Below are 19,811 nucleotides of genomic sequence, written 5' to 3'. Positions count from 1 at the left end.
CTGCTGAGGGAGCCACCAGAATGCTGTGACTGCAAGTCTCCAAAGCACAATTCTGCTGAAAGATAACCTGCATTTGGGGAGATGCTGTCCCTTGTTTTTCTGCTGTTGGTTGCTAAGCACAGTACCATCATGTTGCTGTAGAGCCGGTGGTGACAACTTTAAACATCATGTTTTCCAGTTGGGGAGATGGGGATGACTGATGGGCACATGACTTTAATATCCCCTCCTTTGCACATAGGGCCTCACTGGCCTAACAGACTCGGCTTCTAAATGTCCCTTCCAGCCTTCGCCGTTTGTAGAACATATAAATGTCATGCCATTCCAGTAAAAACAAACTTTTCATTTTATAAGGTTAGTTTTATGAGTCAGGCTTAGTTGGAGACAAGTAAACCACTCATTTGCAGATAAAAATTGCTGTACTGGTCTTCTGTTCTAGACAGAGAGAACATGAGTGTATTACATTATACCCCAAAATTATCTTACTGCATTTTCCTTCTCCCCGGCAATGCCAGAAAGTGAGGGTACAGTTTAGGCAACAAAAGTCTGTGACTTTCAGATCTGGTTCCACCATGCAGAGCCCAATGAGAGCTCTGCACAAAGACACTTTGCTTTTGCAGGTTAAGTAGTAGAGTAGAGAAAGAGATGGTACACTGCACATTAATCTATGTTTAGCTGATTGTGGGAACCAGTCCTTGACCCTGTGAAAGGAGCCGGAGTGGAGATGGTGAGAGGCAATGCTCTCCGCTGCTTCCCTCCAGCTTGGGTGGGGCTGATTGGAAAAGGCTGGTGGTAGAGGGATGGGAGGAGTTGCTTCTCCCTCCCTCCTCTGTCAGGAGTGGGAGTGGTGAGTTTCTACTTAAGAAATACCTACTGTCTGACCAGGTGGTGGCGCATGGATAGAGCGTGGGACTGAGATGCAGAGGACCCAGGTTCGAGACCCCAAGGTCACCAGCTTGAGCATGGGCTTATCTGGCTTGAGCAAAAAAAAAAAAAAAAAAAAAAGCTCACCAGCTTGGACCCAAGGTCGCTGGCTCACGCAAGGAGTTACTTGGTCTGCTGAAGGCTTGCGGTCAAGGCACATATGAGAAAGCAATCAATGAACAACTAAGGTGTCACAACAAAAAACTGATGATTGACACTTCTCATCTCTCTCCGTTTCTGTCTGTCTATCCCTCTCTCTGTCCCTGTTAAAAAAAAAAAAAAGAAATACCTACTATTTGTCTCTTGCTGGGCCCTAGGCTAGTGCAGTGGAGGAGACAAACAGATAGACGTGCCTGCCTCCAGGCTGTAGAAGCAGCGGCACTTGAGAGAAAGGCAACCCCAGGAGGAGGCATGGAGGCAGCACTTTAGGAGGTAAGCAGACCCCCTAGGCTGCAGAGATCTGCCAGGCAAGAGGTGGAGCAAGAGTTGTCAGTCCTCAGGTACAGTGACTTGTCCAGTGTGTTCCTGCACTAGCTCACGGAGCTGTGTAGCAGTCTGAGTAATCGCCCCCAGGGTGCCCACATCCTAATCCCTGGAACCTGTGAATGTTACTTTACATAGCAAAGGGGATTTGGCCTGTGTGATTAAATTAAGGATCTTGAGATGGGCAGAGCCTCCTGGATTATACACAGGAGTATCCTTCTTGTAGGGACTCATGGGGTACTTACATCCAAGGGGTGCTTCTCCACTGGCTTTAAAGATGGGGGATGGAGCCACAAGCCAAGGTATGTAAGCCAAGGTAGGGAAAGGAAAGAAAGTGGACTCTCCATTAGAGTCTCCAGAAGAAATGAGGTCCTTCATACACCTTAATTTTAGCACAGGGAGATCCAATTTGGAATTCTGACCACAATTATAAGAGAATAAATATGTGGTTCTTTCAACTGCCAAGTTTTGGTAATTTGTTATAGCAGTGAAGCTAATACAAATACAAAATTATTTATGATCCTTACTGTCCTGTGCTGTGTGGGTATGTCCCCTTAAGGCTGTCATGGAATTGCATATGTTGGGCAAGCAAATGTGTTAGGCTTGCTCGCTTGTACTTTGCCTGACTGGTGCATGAGTCTATGTAAGGCTGCAAGTGCAGCATATTGTAGATTGTGGATTGCCTGCCACCATTGGGAGGGGTCATTTTTGCTACTGTTTTCTTGAGAAGGGTTCCTGCCCCAGTCTGTTTGCTCGTCAGCCTAGAGAGAGAGAAAGAAGTGGTTTCCCTGCCTGCTTGCTTTGCTGTGATTGCAAGACTATAATAAATGAAATGGCCCACCATTTTCTGGCTCCACAGTTCATTTACCATCTGCCTGAATCCAATGTGAACCTGCATGGCCGTGGCCACTGGCCTTACATCTGGCATAGTCAGCAGGATTTGGATCAGATTGGTATGAAGCTGCCAACACCCTTGAAGGATGGAATAGAGGAATGGCTGTTCCTGGAGGCTCTTCTTTGGGAAACTGTAAGTGGGGTGTTTTTTAAAATCCTGTGAGAAGAAACCAAAAGCTCTGAGCATGAGGCTGCTTGAGGTTGAAAGCTCCAGGATGAGCTGCAGAATGAGTGGCATCAATGGCTTGAACTGGAGCAAACACTGGAGAAGGAGGCCAACCGCTCTTGAAAGCTGCAGTGTAAGATGCAGGCTGAACGCCAATGGTGCCTGGAACTGGAGTGATCTCTGGAAGAGGAGTTATAGGTTTGTGAGCTCCAGTTTGCACCGGAAGTGAAATGTTGGCACTGACAGTTGGTGAAGAAACAAGTGTATGTTAAAGAGCTGGAATCTCAGCTTTAGGCCGAGAGCCAGCAGCCACAGGAGTTGAAGCAGGTGCTGAAGACGGAGCTGCATCAAAACCAGTGGAGTGACTCTGAGTTGGGAGAGCAGACATTTCCAATTCTTCTGAAGAGGAGGAGGCTTGGGCTGAAACTGTCATCCACAGACTCAGAGCCCAGCCATTAGTCACCCAGAAGGTAAAAACCCAGCAGCCAAGAGTCTCTCAGGGGCAGGCACAACCCTCTCCACAGGTGGTGGAGTCCTCGGTGATCTGTCCTTAAGCCCAGGCTGAGCTGATGGAGTTAGGGGCACAATTTAGGCAGAAACCTACTGAGTCCCTGGTAGCCTGGTTGCTCTGGTTGTGGGACATAGGGGGGTGGATGGCATCATGCTCTCCAGAACAGAGATGGAGAAATTTGCTTCCATTACCATGCACTCCTCCTTAAGACAGCATCTTCAGAACTGCCATGACAACCCAGGAGACCATACACTGTTAGAATGGGTGATGGCAACCATTCGTATAGTCTGGCAGAATGCTGGGAACTTGCCTGAAACAGTGAGTAGGTGGCATAGCTATAGTGAGCTAGTAAAGATTCTTCAGGAACTAGGTATGAAGAATGCTTTCAACCTGAGGTCCTGTGGACCAGACAAGGAAGTGTTTACAGCAGGGATGAGGGACCTTATTATCTGCAGCACACCATCAGCCCTTTTTTGGGTCACTAGTGGCTATCCTGGGCCCCTATGTGGGGCAGCCCATCAACAGTTACACAGATGGTAGCAGATTTGGGGGAGCAAGAGGCAGCACAGAATCATAAAGCAGTGAGGGCTGCTGCCCATGCCACCCCCTCCCCACAACTAACAAGGGAAACGGGCCTGTAAAGGTTACCCAAAAACAGATGTGGGTAGATTTGATTGCGGCTGGGGAAGATAGGGAGAAATTGAATGGCACTGTAATGCAAGTGGCCGAGGCCAGGCAGGTTCACAGTGGATTCGGGCAGATGGTAGAGAAGCAGCAGAGCCAGAAGGCATTGGGCCATTACCATTTTATAGAGTCTCACAACCACAGACAAGCACACAGGCAGGGGAAACTGCCTCTCAGGCAAAGAAACAGCAAAATGGCCCCTCACAGTGGCGGGCAGTTGGGCAGGCAACCCACCATCCGCAATGCCCTATCTCTAATCTTTCTCCAGCGCAAGCACCCATAGCCTTATATGGGCTACGCACACATGCCTCTGCCATGTGCTCATGCACTAATCAGGCAAAGTACTTGCAGCTGGTACATCAGAGAGCAAGCCTAACACAGCTGCCCCACATTCTACCCCTTTAGGGTTGCTCACAATAGGCATATGACATACATTCCAAAACTGATAATTACAAAGGTGCCCTTCACAATGTCTTCCTGAGCACTCTGCCAAGGGAGTTAACTGGAGGTCCACCTCCAACTCCTTACCGCACGGTGCCAACAAAGCCACTCATCTTAGGTGGGGGGCCTATACAGTCCAGGGCCATGTCCACTGAAACTAAAATTGTCCTTGGTGCGTCTCTGAATAAACTGGAGTGAGAGCTGGAGAAGGAGGCTGACTGGGTTCGAGAGCGGCAGAGCACAGGTGGAACTGGAGTGATCTACAGGTTTGGAAGTTGCAGTTTGCCCTGGAAGTAGAATGTTGGCAGCAGCAGTTATTGGACAAACAACTGTGGGTTCAGCTTCAGGCCGAGAGCTGACAGCCGCAAGAGCCAAAAATGGAGCTGTTCCAGCGGAGTGGCTCTGAGTTGGCGTGAGCAGGCATTTCCAGGTCCTCTTCGGAGACTGAGGAGTCTTGGGCTGAAGCTGCCATCCACACACTCAGAACTTGGCCACTGGTCATCCAGAAGGTAAAAACCCAGTAGCAGAAAGTACCTACTGAGCCCCTGGTAGGCTTGCTGCGATTGTGGGACATAGGGGTGGATGGCATCATGCTCTCTAGAGCAGAGGTGGACAGTTTGGCCACCATTGCCATGTGCTCCTCCTTGGGGCAGCGTCTTCAGAGCTGCCATGATGGCATGGATGGGGGGGGTGGCCTGAGGCCCCATGTGAACCTAGTTGCCTATAATGGACCTTTACCTTGGTTTGGTCCATTTGCACAGACAGCTGGGCTGTCTATCATGAACTACAAACAGAGGGAGGCAGTGGCTCCCTTGTTGGATTAACATGCTGCTTTTGGACATATGAGAGACCCTGATGGGGGGCACTCAGTTCCGGTGGATGCCCTCCTGCACGGGGAAGCTGCTCTCATGCAGTGGCAGAGATGCCCAAGGACATTTTACAGTTTCCATGAACACAGCCCTGGACTACACAGGCCTCCCACTTATCATAGGGAAGGGGCTAGAGATGAGCCTCCAGTTAGCACCTTGGGCAGAGTGCTCAGGGAGACACTGGGAAGGGCACTTTTGTACTTATTGTAAATGCATAATATGTGCTGTTACTGTAGTCTGTTTATGTAACGTACTTCATTCCTCATGACAGGGACCATTGCAGAAGATACCTGTCATGTAGATTGTGAAATGTGCAACCCTAAAGGGGTGGAATGTTGAACAAACAAGTGTGTTAGGCTTGCTCACTTGTATTATGCTTGATTGCTATGAGGCAGCACCACGTGTGTGTAGTCTAGGTAAGGCTGCAGGTGCTTGCCCTCAGGGTGGCAGATTATAGATTGAGGATTGCCTGCCTGCTTGGGAGTGGTCATTTGTTGCTATTGTTTGCCGGAGAAGGGTTTCCCCCAGTTTGTTTGCTCATCAGCCGAGAGAGAGAGAGAGAGAGAGAGAGAGAGAGAGAGAGATAGAGAGAGAGAGAGAGAGAGAGAGAGAGAGAGAGAGAGAAAGGAGAGAAAGAGAGGAGAGAGAGAGAGAGAGAGAATCAGTCTTACCTGCCTGCTTGCTCGTCCACCATTAGGAAAATTTAATAAACGAAATGGCCCACCATTTTCTGGCTCCACAGTTCCTTTACCATCTACCCGAATCCAATGGGAACCTGCCTGGCTGTGGCCACCGGCATATGGCATACATCTTATATATAGCGCTGGGACAAGATCCCTTCCATAACTTGACTTGACTGACTGGAGACATTCCAAACAACCATAAGTAACTCAGTGGATATTTGCTGTGGTGACTATCCCCAAGCACTGTGTGACTAGCTCTGTGAAAACCTCTTCAACTCAGGCACCATCGCGAAGGCAAATAAATGCCAAGGCTGCATAAATTTCTAGGGTTGAAATCAAGAATCAGGTTGGGTTTAGGAGTGTGTGTAAATTTAACATTCCATGTCTCATTAATATCAGTCATGTCTGCAGAACAACCTAGGTCCTTCAAGCAAGAGTGTGCAGCCAAACTGGTCTCTTCCTTGTTAAATTCAAAACCTACCAACAATGGTCTTTTTTGGGGGGGGGGGGCAGTACACACATGGTGTGACACCACACATGGCAAGACAAGTGGAAAATGTTGTAGGCTGGTCAAAAAGATATCTGTGGTTCTAAAACAATTTATTGCAAGCTGTTTAAAGGCATTCCTGCCTGCTCGCTCACCCAGTAACAGCTGGCTTGGGTGATGGGGCAAAGTGCCAAGGAGGCAAAGGTTAAAGTTTATCCCCAAGGCCAGGTCGCCTTTCTCACACCCTGCTAGACCCCTCTGCAATTAGAGCCTGCAGTGTACGTGGGCACGGTGGGGAGAGGTGGGCGGAGACTGTGCGTGCCTCTGTGCTGGCAGCAGGAGCAGAGACGGGAGGAAAGAGGGCTGGGCAGGTGCCTCTGTTTTGTGTTTTCAGGATTGTTAGGCTTCACTCCTGGGTAGAGTGAGGGTCATGAAAAGCCCACAGTAATTTAAAAGCCCCCACCCCACTTCCTTCTGTCAGGAGGTCTGTAAAAGCACTTAGGAGACTTCCTTGCGAGAGAGGAAGGATTATTTCACTTTATCACTGATCTCCCCTCCATATTCATTGCACTCATTTCATTCTCAGTTATTGCTTTGTGTATTGCTTTCCTACTCTTGTGAACAATCATCACTGAATTACTGACATTAATGGAGCAAAGACTTTAGGAAGAGCAGTAATTAGATGAATTATGTGGTGTTATAGTGCTTTATAAATTGAAAAGAGACAAAGGAAGGCTTTTACTAGTAAGGTAGGTGGTCCCCTAACTGCCTGTGGCTCAGAGGACAGGCTCGGTCTGCCATCAGCCACAGGGACAGGAGCCCTGAGGAACCCAGACAGGAGTCCAGCCTACCTGCACAGGGCAGTATGATGTTCTACCAAAGGCATTTATTTTGCTCCCAAATTTGCTAAACCTGGGCATACTAATAATTCTAATTGCATAATTAAATGTTAACAAGCTGGTGAAGAGTGGGCCACAAAAAATTGTCATGTCCATGATACCCAAGTTAAATGGGTTGATAAAGGTAAGTATAAACTCTTGCTGTTGAATTTAGGTGTGGGTGAGTCAAAGTTGGGGGGAAAAAGGGTAAAGGAAAAGTAGAGGATTAGGCACTGTCTTTTTTCTCAAGTGCTTCCTACGCTGTAAGCAAACCAGAAGGCAAATCACATCCTCATGGGTGTGTCTTCTTGCTAACAAGACAGCAAGGCAAGCCCATTAAAGAGCCTTGTCCTACACCAAAGACAGGTAATACACTTACATCTGTATTGATTTCAATTTAGATAGAAGCAATTAAGATAAGGGCAGAGGCGGACGGATTAAGGTCTGTTGAGGCCTTAGACGCAGAAGAAAATACTGGGCCCCTTAAATAAAAGAGACAGGGAAAATAAAAATACGTGTTAACCATATTTTTAAATAAATGAAAAACATTATGTACTATTAATGTTAAAATTGCACGTATGAAACCAAACTTGGTGTCATTAGAAAAAAGTGTAAAGTTGGGGTTTTGCGGGGCTCTCCAGAAGTCGGGGCCCAGGGTGCACACCTGGTGCATCTGCCATTAAATCCACCTCTGGGTAAGAGCATAACTTTCCACCAGTTTGGTCAATTGTTTCAATTACATTTTTAACTACTGGTATGGTCCAGGCCAGAGCGCATGCATTTACTCACCTTGAGTGACCAATCCCCAAACACTAGCTGATTCCAGAATGGGCTGACAAAAGAAGTGTGCACATGGAGATCTCAGCCAGTCTCTGTACATGTCAGGAAAGGCATGGCCTCTCACCGGCTGCTTGGGGCAGGGGCCAGTGGTCCCAGGACTCGCTGAGTGGCCAGACTTGTCTAAGTGTCAGGGGCAGCCTTCATCAGTAGGGAGTGGGGCTGACCCAGGAGACCCTGAGTAGCATAAGAACTCTCAGCATCACTCAAAATTGCCCACCATTGATCCAGAGGCTATGCCATGTGCTTCAGCAAAGTAGCAGCCTCTTTGGTTATAGAAAGTTACAGTGAGACCAGGAAGGAGATGGCAGTAGGTGGGTACAGTGAGGGAACAGAATCCAGAGTCTGTGACTTCTCCCTACAATTAGTGTAAACAAAACAGAACAGAGTACTCACTTCTCTTTCACCAGCTAGCACTGATTTCTTCTCAGTACTTGTTTACTGCTACAGCTATTACTACATTTCACCAGAAGAGGGCAACAGTGTTTCTATAATGAGGGATTCTTGCAGAACCAAGAAATTGCTTAGAATAAGGAAATTTCTGAGCTGGAAGGGACCTTAAAAGCCATTTTGTTCATTTGCTTTCAATTTAGTTTAGCTGAAACCCACAGTGAGAACTGCATTCTTCATAATGACCTAGTTCATACATATATATTTAAAACATCCAGAGGCACTACTTACCCTTTCTTCAGCATCCTTATTATTTGTATTTCAAAAACCCCACAAAGCAACTGCAGCTTATCAAACTGATTTCATAACCCACTAGAGGGAAATAAGTTTGAAAACTCTGACTCAGTCCCAGCTTCTCGTCTTACAAAAGGACATGCTGACCCTGAGGATGGAGAGGATCCCTACCAGGTGTGGTCCCTCGTCTATCATGGGGGTCAGGTTCCAGAACCCCCCACAATAGGCAAAAATTTGTGAAGTAGTGACCTTATATTTTATTATTTATATATTTTTAAGGCTTTATAAACCTTCCCCACACTCTTATAAACCTTTCCCACACTGTTATTAAGCTTTCCCATACTCTCATAAACACTTCCTATGCTCTTAAACACTTTCTACACTCTTAAACCTAGTTAATTTTAACAACATATAAAATTCTATTTGGGTACAGTACGTATTTTATTTTAATATTTTAATATGTTTTTATTAATATTTTTATATTATTTTCATTTTTTTAGGCTGGAAAATGCTTATTTTACCTCAAAAATAAATAAAATAATAAATATATTGATAGATCCATGAATTTCAAATTGCCCTCTTGATGTTCCGCTTATCTTACTGGACTATCACCCCTGAGACAGAAGAATTCGAAGAAGCTGGCAAGCTCCCCAAGGAGAAACATTCCAGACATACCAGGACTTTTGATTCAATACCCACATACTCGAAATTCTTCCTTACCCCATAACATTCACCCCCCCTAGCTTGTACTGATGCCCTTCTCCCTGGAGAAGTGCCCGGCAGGGTTCCTTTCTTCCTTTCAATAAAGTCTGTTACTCTGGTCTTTTTGGACTCCCATGGATTCCAACATTTGGTGCCGAAACCCGGGACAGGGTACTAACTGCCTGGACGATCCCTCTTTGCCATCCAAACTTACAACCAGGGAAGCAATGGGCAGTGGCAGCTCGTCCTCGGCTCACTCCCTGATTCTGTTTGTATGTGTAATTGTAGGTTGATTGGCCAGCGATCTGTCCCTGACCCAAACCTCTGCTGGACCAGAAAGGTAAGGAGTTTCTCCCTCCCTTTCCCCAATTGGCCTCCAAATTTCTCTCTAAAAACACCCCTTCCTGGTCAGATGGTTTTGACTTCGGACCCCATATCTATGAGTGGTCTGCCTCTACTCCTTTATGGACTTCTATGTAAGTTTAGGTGCGCCTAGCCAGGCCCCTCTCCTACGTCCCAGGATCTCAGCCGTGGGGTGACAAACTCCTATCTGAGACTCTCTTTCTACAGAAATTTTCTCCTCTCGGAACTGTGACTGAAGGTGAGGACACCCTCTTCTTCTCACCAGTCTCCTCTACTGTGGCCTCCTCTCAGTACAAACCATCCAGGCAGGCTCCCCTCAGAACATGAGCTCCTCCCAACCTCAGGCCTCAGAGACTACTACTCCTCTACTCCTTCAGGACTCACTCTACTGTCTGAAGTTCACAGTTTGGGAGGTTTCTACTCCAAGTGGCCTGCTTCTATGGACTTCCTCAAAAGTCTAAGCACCTAGCCAGGTTGCTTTCTACTACTATTACAATATCCTAAGAGATCTTGACAATTTCTGCCACCAGACAGGGAGGGCATCAGAAATTCCTTACATGCAGGTTCTCTTCTCCCTTCGCTCCTGTCCTTAATCTCTGTGCTGCCTGTTCTACACACAGGCTGTTTTTTGGCCAAAGAACCCTCACCTAAAACCTCTGCTTCTAATCTTTTCTTCTTCACTGACTCCCAACTCTCTTCCCCTCCTGCCTGACCCCCAGGAGCACTTCTCTCTCGGGACCCCTCTCTGGTCCCTCTGCAGATCTCTTCCACTTGAGTCTCTTCTCTCCAGAAAGCCCCCTCCCCTCTCTTCGCTGAATCTTCTTTCTCATTCATCTGCAAATACCAGTCTCTCTTTCTCTTCCCCTGCTGGCCAGGGGCCCCTCCCTTCTCCACTATGTTCTTAAACCCCTCTTTCCCCCCCTCACAGGCTGAAGTAATTTGTGTGTCTCTTTGTCAGAAAATATCTCTAGTATAATTTTAATTGAAACAAGTAAAGCATGCTCATTTAAATTTCTCAATTTATAATTTATATGTGAAGTCTTTGTTTAATGTGTAACTGTGTCTGTTTCTAAGGCCTTAAACCAGTAACTACCCATTATTAAACCAGGCTTACTCATCCCCACAGACTCTCCCTGCAATATCCCCATCCTTCCTGTTTAAAAACCTTCAGGGGCTTATTGCCTCATACAAGCCTTACACCTAATCAATGAGGCAGTAATTCCCCTCCATCCAGTAGTCCCTAATCTCTACACATTACTGTTACACATTCCCTCAAACACCACTCACTTCATGGTCTTAGACCTCAAGGATGCCTTCCTTACCATTCCTCTACACCCTGACTCTTACTTTCTGTTTGCCTTTACCCAGACACTAATGCAGCCCAGCAACGTATGTGGACTGTCTTACCCCAGGGGTTCAGAAACAGCCCACACCTGTTTGGGCAGGCAGTAACTCAGGATTTAGCAGCATGCAATCTCAAAACTAGTACTCTTACAATCTGTAGATGACCTACTCCTCTGCAGCCCCTCCCTGCCTGCCTCAAGGAGACACACCTCCACCCTTCTTAACTTCCTCACTGTGAAGGAATATCATGTCTTTTCTGCTAAGGCTCAACTTCACTCTTAGTCTGTAGTCTATCTGGGCATCGCCTTAACCCCCCCCCCCCACCTGAGGTCTCATGCTAAATCTAACTCAGACCCTCTGCAGTCTCCAACCACCTACCACCACAAATCAAATCCTTTCTTTCCTCAGTCTAATAGGCTTCTTTAGACACTGGATTCTCAATTTTGCTCTTAGTCAAGCCCCTCAGTGAGATCTTCTGAGCATTGCTTTTAAGGTCTATAATGGCCACAGATGTAACAGAAAAGGCAAATAAGGCCCAAAAGAAGTCAGGAAATACAAGCTTTTTGGCATACACTCTTAAAGGCTCTAGTTCCCTAAAGGGTTTCATAGGATTCCATCAGGGCCCTGCTACAGAGTGGAAAGAAAGGTCATTGAACTGAAGCCTGCCCGGCTTCCCGGCCCCACTGGTTGACACATCATTGCTGTGAAAGAGGGACACGAGAAGGTAAGCTGACCCCTTGCTCCATGGAGGGAGGGTTCAGTCTCTTCTAGCCCTGCTCTAGCTACCTGTGACCTGACCTTGCCCAGCATGCTGGGAATTGCCACTGAAGGCCCAAGGACATTGTTCACGAGCCTAAGGTATTTCTTCCAAGTAGCAGATAAGCTGATCTCATTTCTTGTAAACACAAGGGCCATCTACTATGCCTTGGCTGAATATTTAAGTTCTATTTATCCCTCGAAGATCTCTACTATGGGTATTGACAGTCTGATTTTGTTGCTTTATTTAATGTATAGTATCTCCTTTATTCCTCTTGTCTCAATGCCCCATGCCTATTGTAGGCTGGGATCTGCTGCTAATTCCAGCTAGAAACAGTGGCCACTAGGACTTAAACTCTAGCTACAGAGTGTAGCAATGTAACCACCCTTTCCCCAAGTACTTGCAGGATTTACAGGTTACTCAGCAAATTGTTCAAAGACTGTCCAAGAGGCACTTCCAGCATTACATCACCCAAAGACTGACTTTCACATGAACAGGTCCACACACTGTGATCCTGACAACTCCCACTGCTACTAAAGGTGGCTCTTTCCTCCACCCTGACCATCTGGAGCTCAGAAACAGAGAAACAAAACCGACCCCTTGTCCTTCTATTCTCTATTCACCTCTCAACCTGCCTCACCCAATCAGGGGCTTTTTACTTGTGGGGGACCAACATCTATATGTGTCTCCTGACTAATTGAACAAAAACCTGTACCCTAATCTATCTTATCCCAAATATCAACCTAATCCCACCCCATGAGCCTCTTTCAATTCTTTGTACACTACCCGTCAATCTAAGGACCAAACAAGCTGTACAGGTAATCCCTCTTCTTGTTGCTTTAGGAATCTCTATAGAAGTAGGTCTAGGGGCAGGGGGACTGGCCACTGCCCTGTCTTATTCCTACTCTCTCTTTCTCATTCTGAAGCCCAGCAAATTTGCATACATGGAATCAGTTGTTTCACACAAACTGGGTGTCTTGACTATTGCCTTTCATTGGTCCACTCACTCTCTTATTTATTTTTCTAAACTTTTGGACCCTGCCTCTTAATGTTTGTTCACTAGTTTCTTATACAACCACATGCAGACCTTCGCCAATCAGAAAATTGGAAAAATCTACTAACCCTACACACCAACCCTGAAACTTGTCCTTGCGAAACAGAAAAATCTGAAACCCTGTATCAGCAAACCTTCTAAATCCTATCTTTCAACCCCTACAGGTCCCCGAACCCTAAAGCTCTCCCATGTCCCTGAAGAACTAGGAGAATGAATAGCATTCACCTCTTAATGCTTCTCAGTCTTTTTACCCCTCACATAGTAAGGGAACAAGATCGCTGGGTCTTCTTAGCTGAAGCAGAGCCTACAAACGGACATGAAACATTTCTTTTAGCTCAAGCTAACTGCTCTCTTCAGGGCTGTCAGGAAAAAATATCTCTAACTCTACCATGGAAGAACTTTCACCCCCTGCTATGCAACCCTCCTTATCTCTGCATTTCTGATATCCAATACTTGTCCCCTTCTTTATCAAGTTCCTACAGGCCTGGATGAGAGAAATCTCTAGGATTACCTACAATCAAATGCTCCTACACTCCTATTCCCCAATACCCCAAGGAGAACTTCACAAGGGATATATCAAATAGGTAGGGATGACAGCAGGAAGAAGCCGCCCTCAGCCCGAGAAGTTCCCTCCTGAATGTTCTCCAAACCCCCTTCCTTTTATTTATTTTATTTTTTTATTTTTCTGAAGTTGGAAACTGGGAGGCAGTCAGACAGACTCCTCCACGCGCCCAACTGGGATCCATCCGGCATGCCCACCAGGGGGCAATGCTCTGCCCATCTGGGGTGTTGCTCTGCTGCAACCAGAGCCATTCTAGCACCTGAGGCAGAGGCCATAGAGCCACCCCCAGCGCCTGGGTCAACTTTGCTCCAATGGAGCCTTGGCTGTGGGAGGGGAAGAGAGAGACAGAGAGGAAGGAGAGGGGGAGGAGTGGAGAAGCAGATGGGTGCCTCTCCTGTGTGCCCTGGCCAGGAATTGAACCCAGGACTCCTGCACACCAGGCCGATGCTTTACCACTGAGCCAACTGGCCAGGGCCAAACCCCCTTCCTTTTAAACTACACATACTCAGTCCTTAAAAACTTACACCAACAGATTCCTTGTCTCTAAAAATCTCCACATGTCCTCCCATTCGAGAGGAATCAGACCAGCACATCTCATGAGGCTCATCCAGGAGACCATGTATCACCCTGTCACTCTGTCCACTTGGCACTTGCAGCAAGCAATTCACAATTATTACCTCGTAAATTTTTTTTACTTCCTCACTCAGATTTTTGAACACATTGCCTGGTTCAGATCTCACAGCACGGAAATTGACTATCTCTTTAACTAGATGAGGGACTTGGCTTGGCAAGGTTCTTTTCTTGAGTTCTCTCCAGAAGAAGCAATAATTTTCCAATTTTTTCTCCTCTTTCTCCTCATCACCCCTCACTATATATTATAAAATTAATAACTGCCTTTCTTTTATATGTAACCACAGAGTTGAGAAATGATAGATACATGAATTTACCAGGAATTTTAAACTGCCCTCTTGATGTTCCGCTTATCTGTCAGACCTCACCCTTACTGGACTATTGCCCCTGAGACAGAGGAATTCCAAGAAGCTGGCAAGCTGCTCCAAGGAGAAACATTCTGGACATACCAGGACTTTTAATTCAACACCCACTTGCTTGAGACTCTCCCTTACCCTATAAAATTCATCCCCCTAGTTTGTATTGGTGCCCTTCTCCCTGGAGAAGTGCCCGGCAGGGTTCCTTTCTTCCTTTCAATAAAGCCTGTTACTCTGGTCTTTTCACATTCCCATGGATTCCAACATATATAAGAATACCTATATACTGAAAAATCCTGTGATATAGTGAAATATCTGTGATACAAAATTAGATATATACAGTTTAAAAATCCACAATACAGTGAGACCATGAAAAGTGAACCATGATATGGCAAGGAATGACTGTACTTTTTTCACTCCCTCACATCCCCCACTCAGCTACCTGCTCACCCTGTGCAGCAACTAAGCACTCACTTTGAAAATGCACTGATTAGATAAAGAATGCAAACCTGAGTTCTGGGGATCTACCATTTTTCATTTATCAGTGCTATGACTGCTCTTGTAATTGAAGCAGAAATTCCAAAATCTCCACATTGAAAGCCTCATGTGGGTGGTGTGTCTGCTCCTCATTAAGGCAGCTGAATGACTGACTGCTAAATAGAATGACGCTAAACAGAGGCCTCCTTGATGATCCCAATCCCAATCTGAATTAGGCCCACCATAGCTATTCCAGTACCTGGCACATAGTAAGTGTCCAAGAAATAACTAATGGATGAATGGACTGTCCCTCAGTATAATGATACTAACATTTTTAGGCTTTACAATTGGTACTTATATCACTTTATATAACTCTTAAGAATAACTGACAAGGTTGGCATAACATGAATTATTTCCATTCCAAATGAGAACATGGTCAGAGAAGACTTTCATGGCCATCTGTAGGTTATATGGTTCATTGGAGGCAGTGCAAGGGGCTAGAATATGGGCTCCCAGAAACACCCCATCTGCTGGCCCCCTGTACTCTGGAAAGGCAGTTTATGGCAGTGTCCCCACCAGCTCTCACTCTCCACTGCTTTCTCTCTCTGTCTACCATCCCCAAGAGTCCTGGCATGCTGCTGTCACAAGTTTAAGATACAGCCTGCTCCAGGCTGCCCTGACCACTCCTGAAGGTGGGCCCTTCTTTAGTGGTGATATCTGGAGGAGGCAGAAAAATAATGTCACTAAATCTCTGGGAGAAACTGAAACCATGTTAGTTTCTAGAGAGTCTTGGCCCTCTATTGAATAAAGTCACTAAGCTTCCTTCCTTGAATTCTTGATTTTAAAACATAACTATTTTTGGAGGAAATGTATGAATCCAGGGCATTGTCCCTAAGTAAGGATAACTCTGGAAGTTTCTTAGGGTCAATGCTATTCAACTCCTCCTATCTCTCATGTCTACTTGTCTCCAATTTATTTATTTTTTTAGTAAAAATCCAAATATTTTCCCAATATATTTAATTCCATGTGACTGCTAATTTATTGAGCCCCCTCCCCTTTGGCTCCAAAGAAGGATCCCTTTAAAATTCAGAAACATTTACTATTACAGATAAAAAAAACAGTAACTGAACTCTTTGGAAGAGAGTTTTTTTCCCCCCATAACTCAGGTTTTGAGAGTTAGTTTATCTTGTGAAAGATGCCAAATATTTTATTTTTTATTCATTTTACTAAATGCATAAAAATGCCAAGAAATTTATTTTGTATGGTCTTAGAAAGAAGAAAAAATTCCTGGAATTTGAAAAGTGGTGTACCTTAGACATCTGACCTGCTTTACTGTAGGGACTCCTCCCCACTGGTGCCCAGGGTGCAGATCCAAGGAAGGCCCTTGTTGAGCTCTAGGAGGTGGTTGCTTTCTCCCACTTTGATAGTTCAGTTTTAAAGCTCTGTTTACTCACTTCTCTGTTGGGCTAGTAAAACTAAACTTTCTTCTCCCTGAGACAGCAAGGATTGTTAAACAGGTGACAGAAATAGGTTGTCTTTTCCTAGGAACAATTTGATTCCTTCATTAAATACATTTAGCCGTCTTAGCTGCAGAATTGTCTTTAAGGGACCAAGGCTGAGCCTCCAAATAGCCTTCCTCACCCCTGGGTCTGACATCAGGTCCAGAACAATCCTCAACTAAAATCTTACTGCCCTCTTTAAAACTCCATCTATTTACATGCTATGCTCAATTCTAGAGTGTTGGAGGCTGAGTCTGCAGGCCCTGTGCAATATTTGGGAACTAGTGGAAAGAGAATGGTTACTCTGGGGGCAGACTTGCTGTATGTGGTTCTGTAACTTTTGCAAAAAAAGTTAATACTACAGACACAAAGAGGAAACCCTACAGCTAGTGCCTTGTAATCAGCAACCAAACCACCAGTTGTAGCCTTCTCATCCATTCTGTTCACATAGAAAGCAACCCTGGTTCACTCACTCCCATTAGATTAAAGCAGACACCAGGATTACCAGGTTCCTACCTAGGCAGATGCTAAATTACAACCACATCCTAAAGCGGTGGCCTGCAACTGACAAGCCAGTCTGTCCATAGCCCGGCCTGGGAAATGGCTGAGAATCTGGAAATCCGGCTAAGGGCTTTTGCTAGAGCCATTGGTGGGTCGCGCCCGCGTGGCCACCCCACTAGTAACCAACTCTGGGTACCTCCAGGCAAGATCAAGCCTTGCCTTTTGGGCCTGTCATGTTTCCCCATACACCTCTTCACCAGGTGCGGGAGATGCCTTGTGAAAAGTTTGTGGCCTCGAAAATGCCAGGCAGAACTAGCGGTGTTTCGCGGATCCTAAGCACCGACGCGCGCCTTCCACCGCTGGATACTTGCGGGGGGCGTCGAGGCACCAGCCCAGTCTCCGTCACTGACTTGCAGCCCGCAATCAGTACGGGCACACAGGAGTCACCACTCCCACGGCGTATGGCGGTCCCCGTGCGGCCGACGTGTCTCTCCCCCACTCACCCACGTGCGGCCCTGCTGCACCGCGGACAGCACTCGCAGAGCGCTGGGCGAACCCACGCGGAAGTTGAAGAAGTGAAGCGCCGCGCGCGCCGCCTGCTGCAGGAGCCCGTGCGGGAGCACTGCATCCTTCTGCCACCCGGAGTCCTGCGGCCCCCCGGGCCTTGCCGGCGTTGCTGCAGCCCCCTGGAGGGCGAGCAGCAGCAGCAGCGCGGGCAGTGGGGAGGCAGGGCACGGGCCTCCAGGCAGCAGTGGCCGGCGGAGCTGCATGGACGCAGGCTGGCTGGCGCGGCGCTCGACTCGGCGGTCGACTCGGCGGTCCGGGCTTGGAGCAGGCAACGGGCGCTTGTCTGGAGGAAACAGAGGAAATAAGGCGCAGTGGGCCCGGCCCCACCCCTCCGCCCCCGGAGAGCCCGGTCCCCACGGCCGCGCCCTCCCGGGGATTCCCGCAGACCTTGAGCCTTTGTGCCCCGCCCCACTCCGCCTGGGCAGCTGTTGCCAGGGTTCGGATCCGGGACGCGGTGGCGCCTCGGCAGCGCGGAACTGGGGTGTTAGGCACCGCCTCGCGGGCAAGAAGATGAAGTGGGCAGTGGAGACTGCTTCCTCGAGGGAGCGCAGTTCATTCGGAGCCACCCCTCCGCGCCCCCAGCCCAGCTCATGGACCAAGCCTTGCTCCGCTGTGGTTGCTGCGATTTCCAAACTCTTAGGGTTTCACTGTTTCAGTTCTCCAAGGCTTGGTGCTATGATTTCCCAGAGGATCCAGTTGGGGACGGGTGGAGAAGAGGGCCGGCATTGATGGGGGTCACTGTACACAATGACCTTGGAAGTGAAACAGGTCGCTGGAGAGCTGGGGCTGGAGAGGAAGCTGAAGTTGTCAGCAGGGCATTGTCAGATAAGGAGCAAGAGGCCCCACTGGATTTAGAAACAAATACGTCATTGATAACCCTGGTGCGAGTCAGATGTAAAAGCTGGGGGTGGAAGCTGGGTTTCAGCGGGGTGTGGCATGGATGGAGCTTTAGGCACAGGAGGCAGCGAAGAAGTGTTGACAGCTCTTTTTAGACTCCTGGCGGTGAAGGGATGAGAAGGCCATTGTCTTTAAGCCAGGAGCAAAAAAGAAAGCTGGGGAGAACCGCCTTAGAGGGCAGAACCAGTTTCTGGGCATCCTAAGTATCCATTTTCCATCTCTCTTATTTTTGTTCAGGGGTTCACCTCTCCCCAACACCCACGGACTCCTACGCCTCACTGTGGAGCTAAAGGAAGTCCCTTCTCTTTACCAGGACTCATCATTCTGGATGAGATGCTGGGGGAAGACTGAGCAGTGGTGGATGGGTAGGGTGGGGGTTACCAACCTCTGAAAATATCTGCCCTCTCCCACTTCCTCCTATGGAAGTTGACCAGCTACCCCTTTGTCTGTCCTTGCTTCTCAGGTATTTATGGGACACTTACTCTATTAGGCCTTGGGGACAATGAGGGAGGACAATCAGAAAAGCCATCTCTCCTGGAACATATCTTCTAGATAGGTGGGGCCCAGACAATCAAACAGGCAGGGAAATGTGCCCTCTGTTGGATGCAGTTACATGAAGTGGAGAACATTCAAGCTGTAGAGCGGATGGGGAGGTGGGAAGTGGTTATAATTTTATATAACGTGGTCAAGGCAGGGCTCACGGGGAAAGTACTTTTTCAGGAAAGACCTGCAGGAGATGGGCGGCCAACTGCACATACATGGATGATCACCGTAGGCAGAAGGAATGGCAGGTAGAGGGGCCCTGGGATAAGAGTCCATCTAGCAGAGCATGTTTGAAGAAGAGCAAGCCAGTGCGGCTGGAAGGAGAAGAAAAGGGGGAGTAGATGAGAAGTCAGGGATAAGGAAGGGTGGGGCAGATCATGCAGGACCCATAGGTCTTGTCACATCTGGAGGTGCCCCCTGGAAGTACTCTCCTACCTTGCTAGCAGCCAGAGAATGAATTACATTTGAAAATGGCTGAGCAGAGAGGGAAGGAGCCTTGGTTCCTGATGACATTATTGAGCATCCAAGACAACTGATCCTGGAGCTCATTTCTTATATATTTATTTTTAAATATTTTATTTATTCATATTAGATAGGAGAGAGAGAGAAGGGAGAGAGAAGGTAGGGCAGAGCAGGAAGCATCAGTTTCCATATGTGCCTTGACCGGGCAAGCCCAGGGTTTCAAACTGGCAACCTCAGCATTCCAGATCGATGCTTTATCCACTGTGCCACCACAGGCCAGGCTTATTTATTTATTTATTTTTTATTTTATTTTCTGAGAGGAGAGAAAATAGAGAGACAGACTCCTGCATGCTCCCTGACCAGTATCCACCTGCAACCTCTGTCTGGGGCCAAAGCTCAAATCAACTGCGCTGTCCTCAGTGCTCAGGACCAACAATTGGACCAACTGAGCTAACCTCAGTGCCTGGAGATGATGCTCAAATCAATCAAGCCACTGGCTGTGAGAGGGGAAAGAGAAAGAGAAGAAAGAGGAGGAGGGGAAGAGAAGTAAATTGTCACT

General features: G+C 47.3%; 1 protein-coding gene across 4 annotated transcripts in view; it reads right to left on the bottom strand.

Moving 5' to 3' along the window:
- Positions 1-17,710, bottom strand: part of RARRES1 (retinoic acid receptor responder 1) — a 65,028-nt gene extending 47,318 nt beyond the window's left edge. For all 4 annotated transcript variants that reach the window (XM_066369851.1, XM_066369850.1, XM_066369849.1 and 1 more), the window contains exon 1: positions 17,287-17,710. In XM_066369851.1, the coding sequence (XP_066225948.1) occupies positions 17,287-17,553 (267 nt within the window). In that variant the 5' untranslated portion in view covers positions 17,554-17,710. The remainder of the gene's footprint in view (positions 1-17,286) is intronic.
- Between the last annotated feature and the right edge of the window lie 2,101 nt (positions 17,711-19,811).

Source organism: Saccopteryx leptura, chromosome 2, assembly GCF_036850995.1.
Source record: "Saccopteryx leptura isolate mSacLep1 chromosome 2, mSacLep1_pri_phased_curated, whole genome shotgun sequence".
NCBI lineage: Eukaryota > Metazoa > Chordata > Mammalia > Chiroptera > Emballonuridae > Saccopteryx > Saccopteryx leptura.
This window is presented reverse-complemented; position numbering and strand designations above follow the sequence as displayed.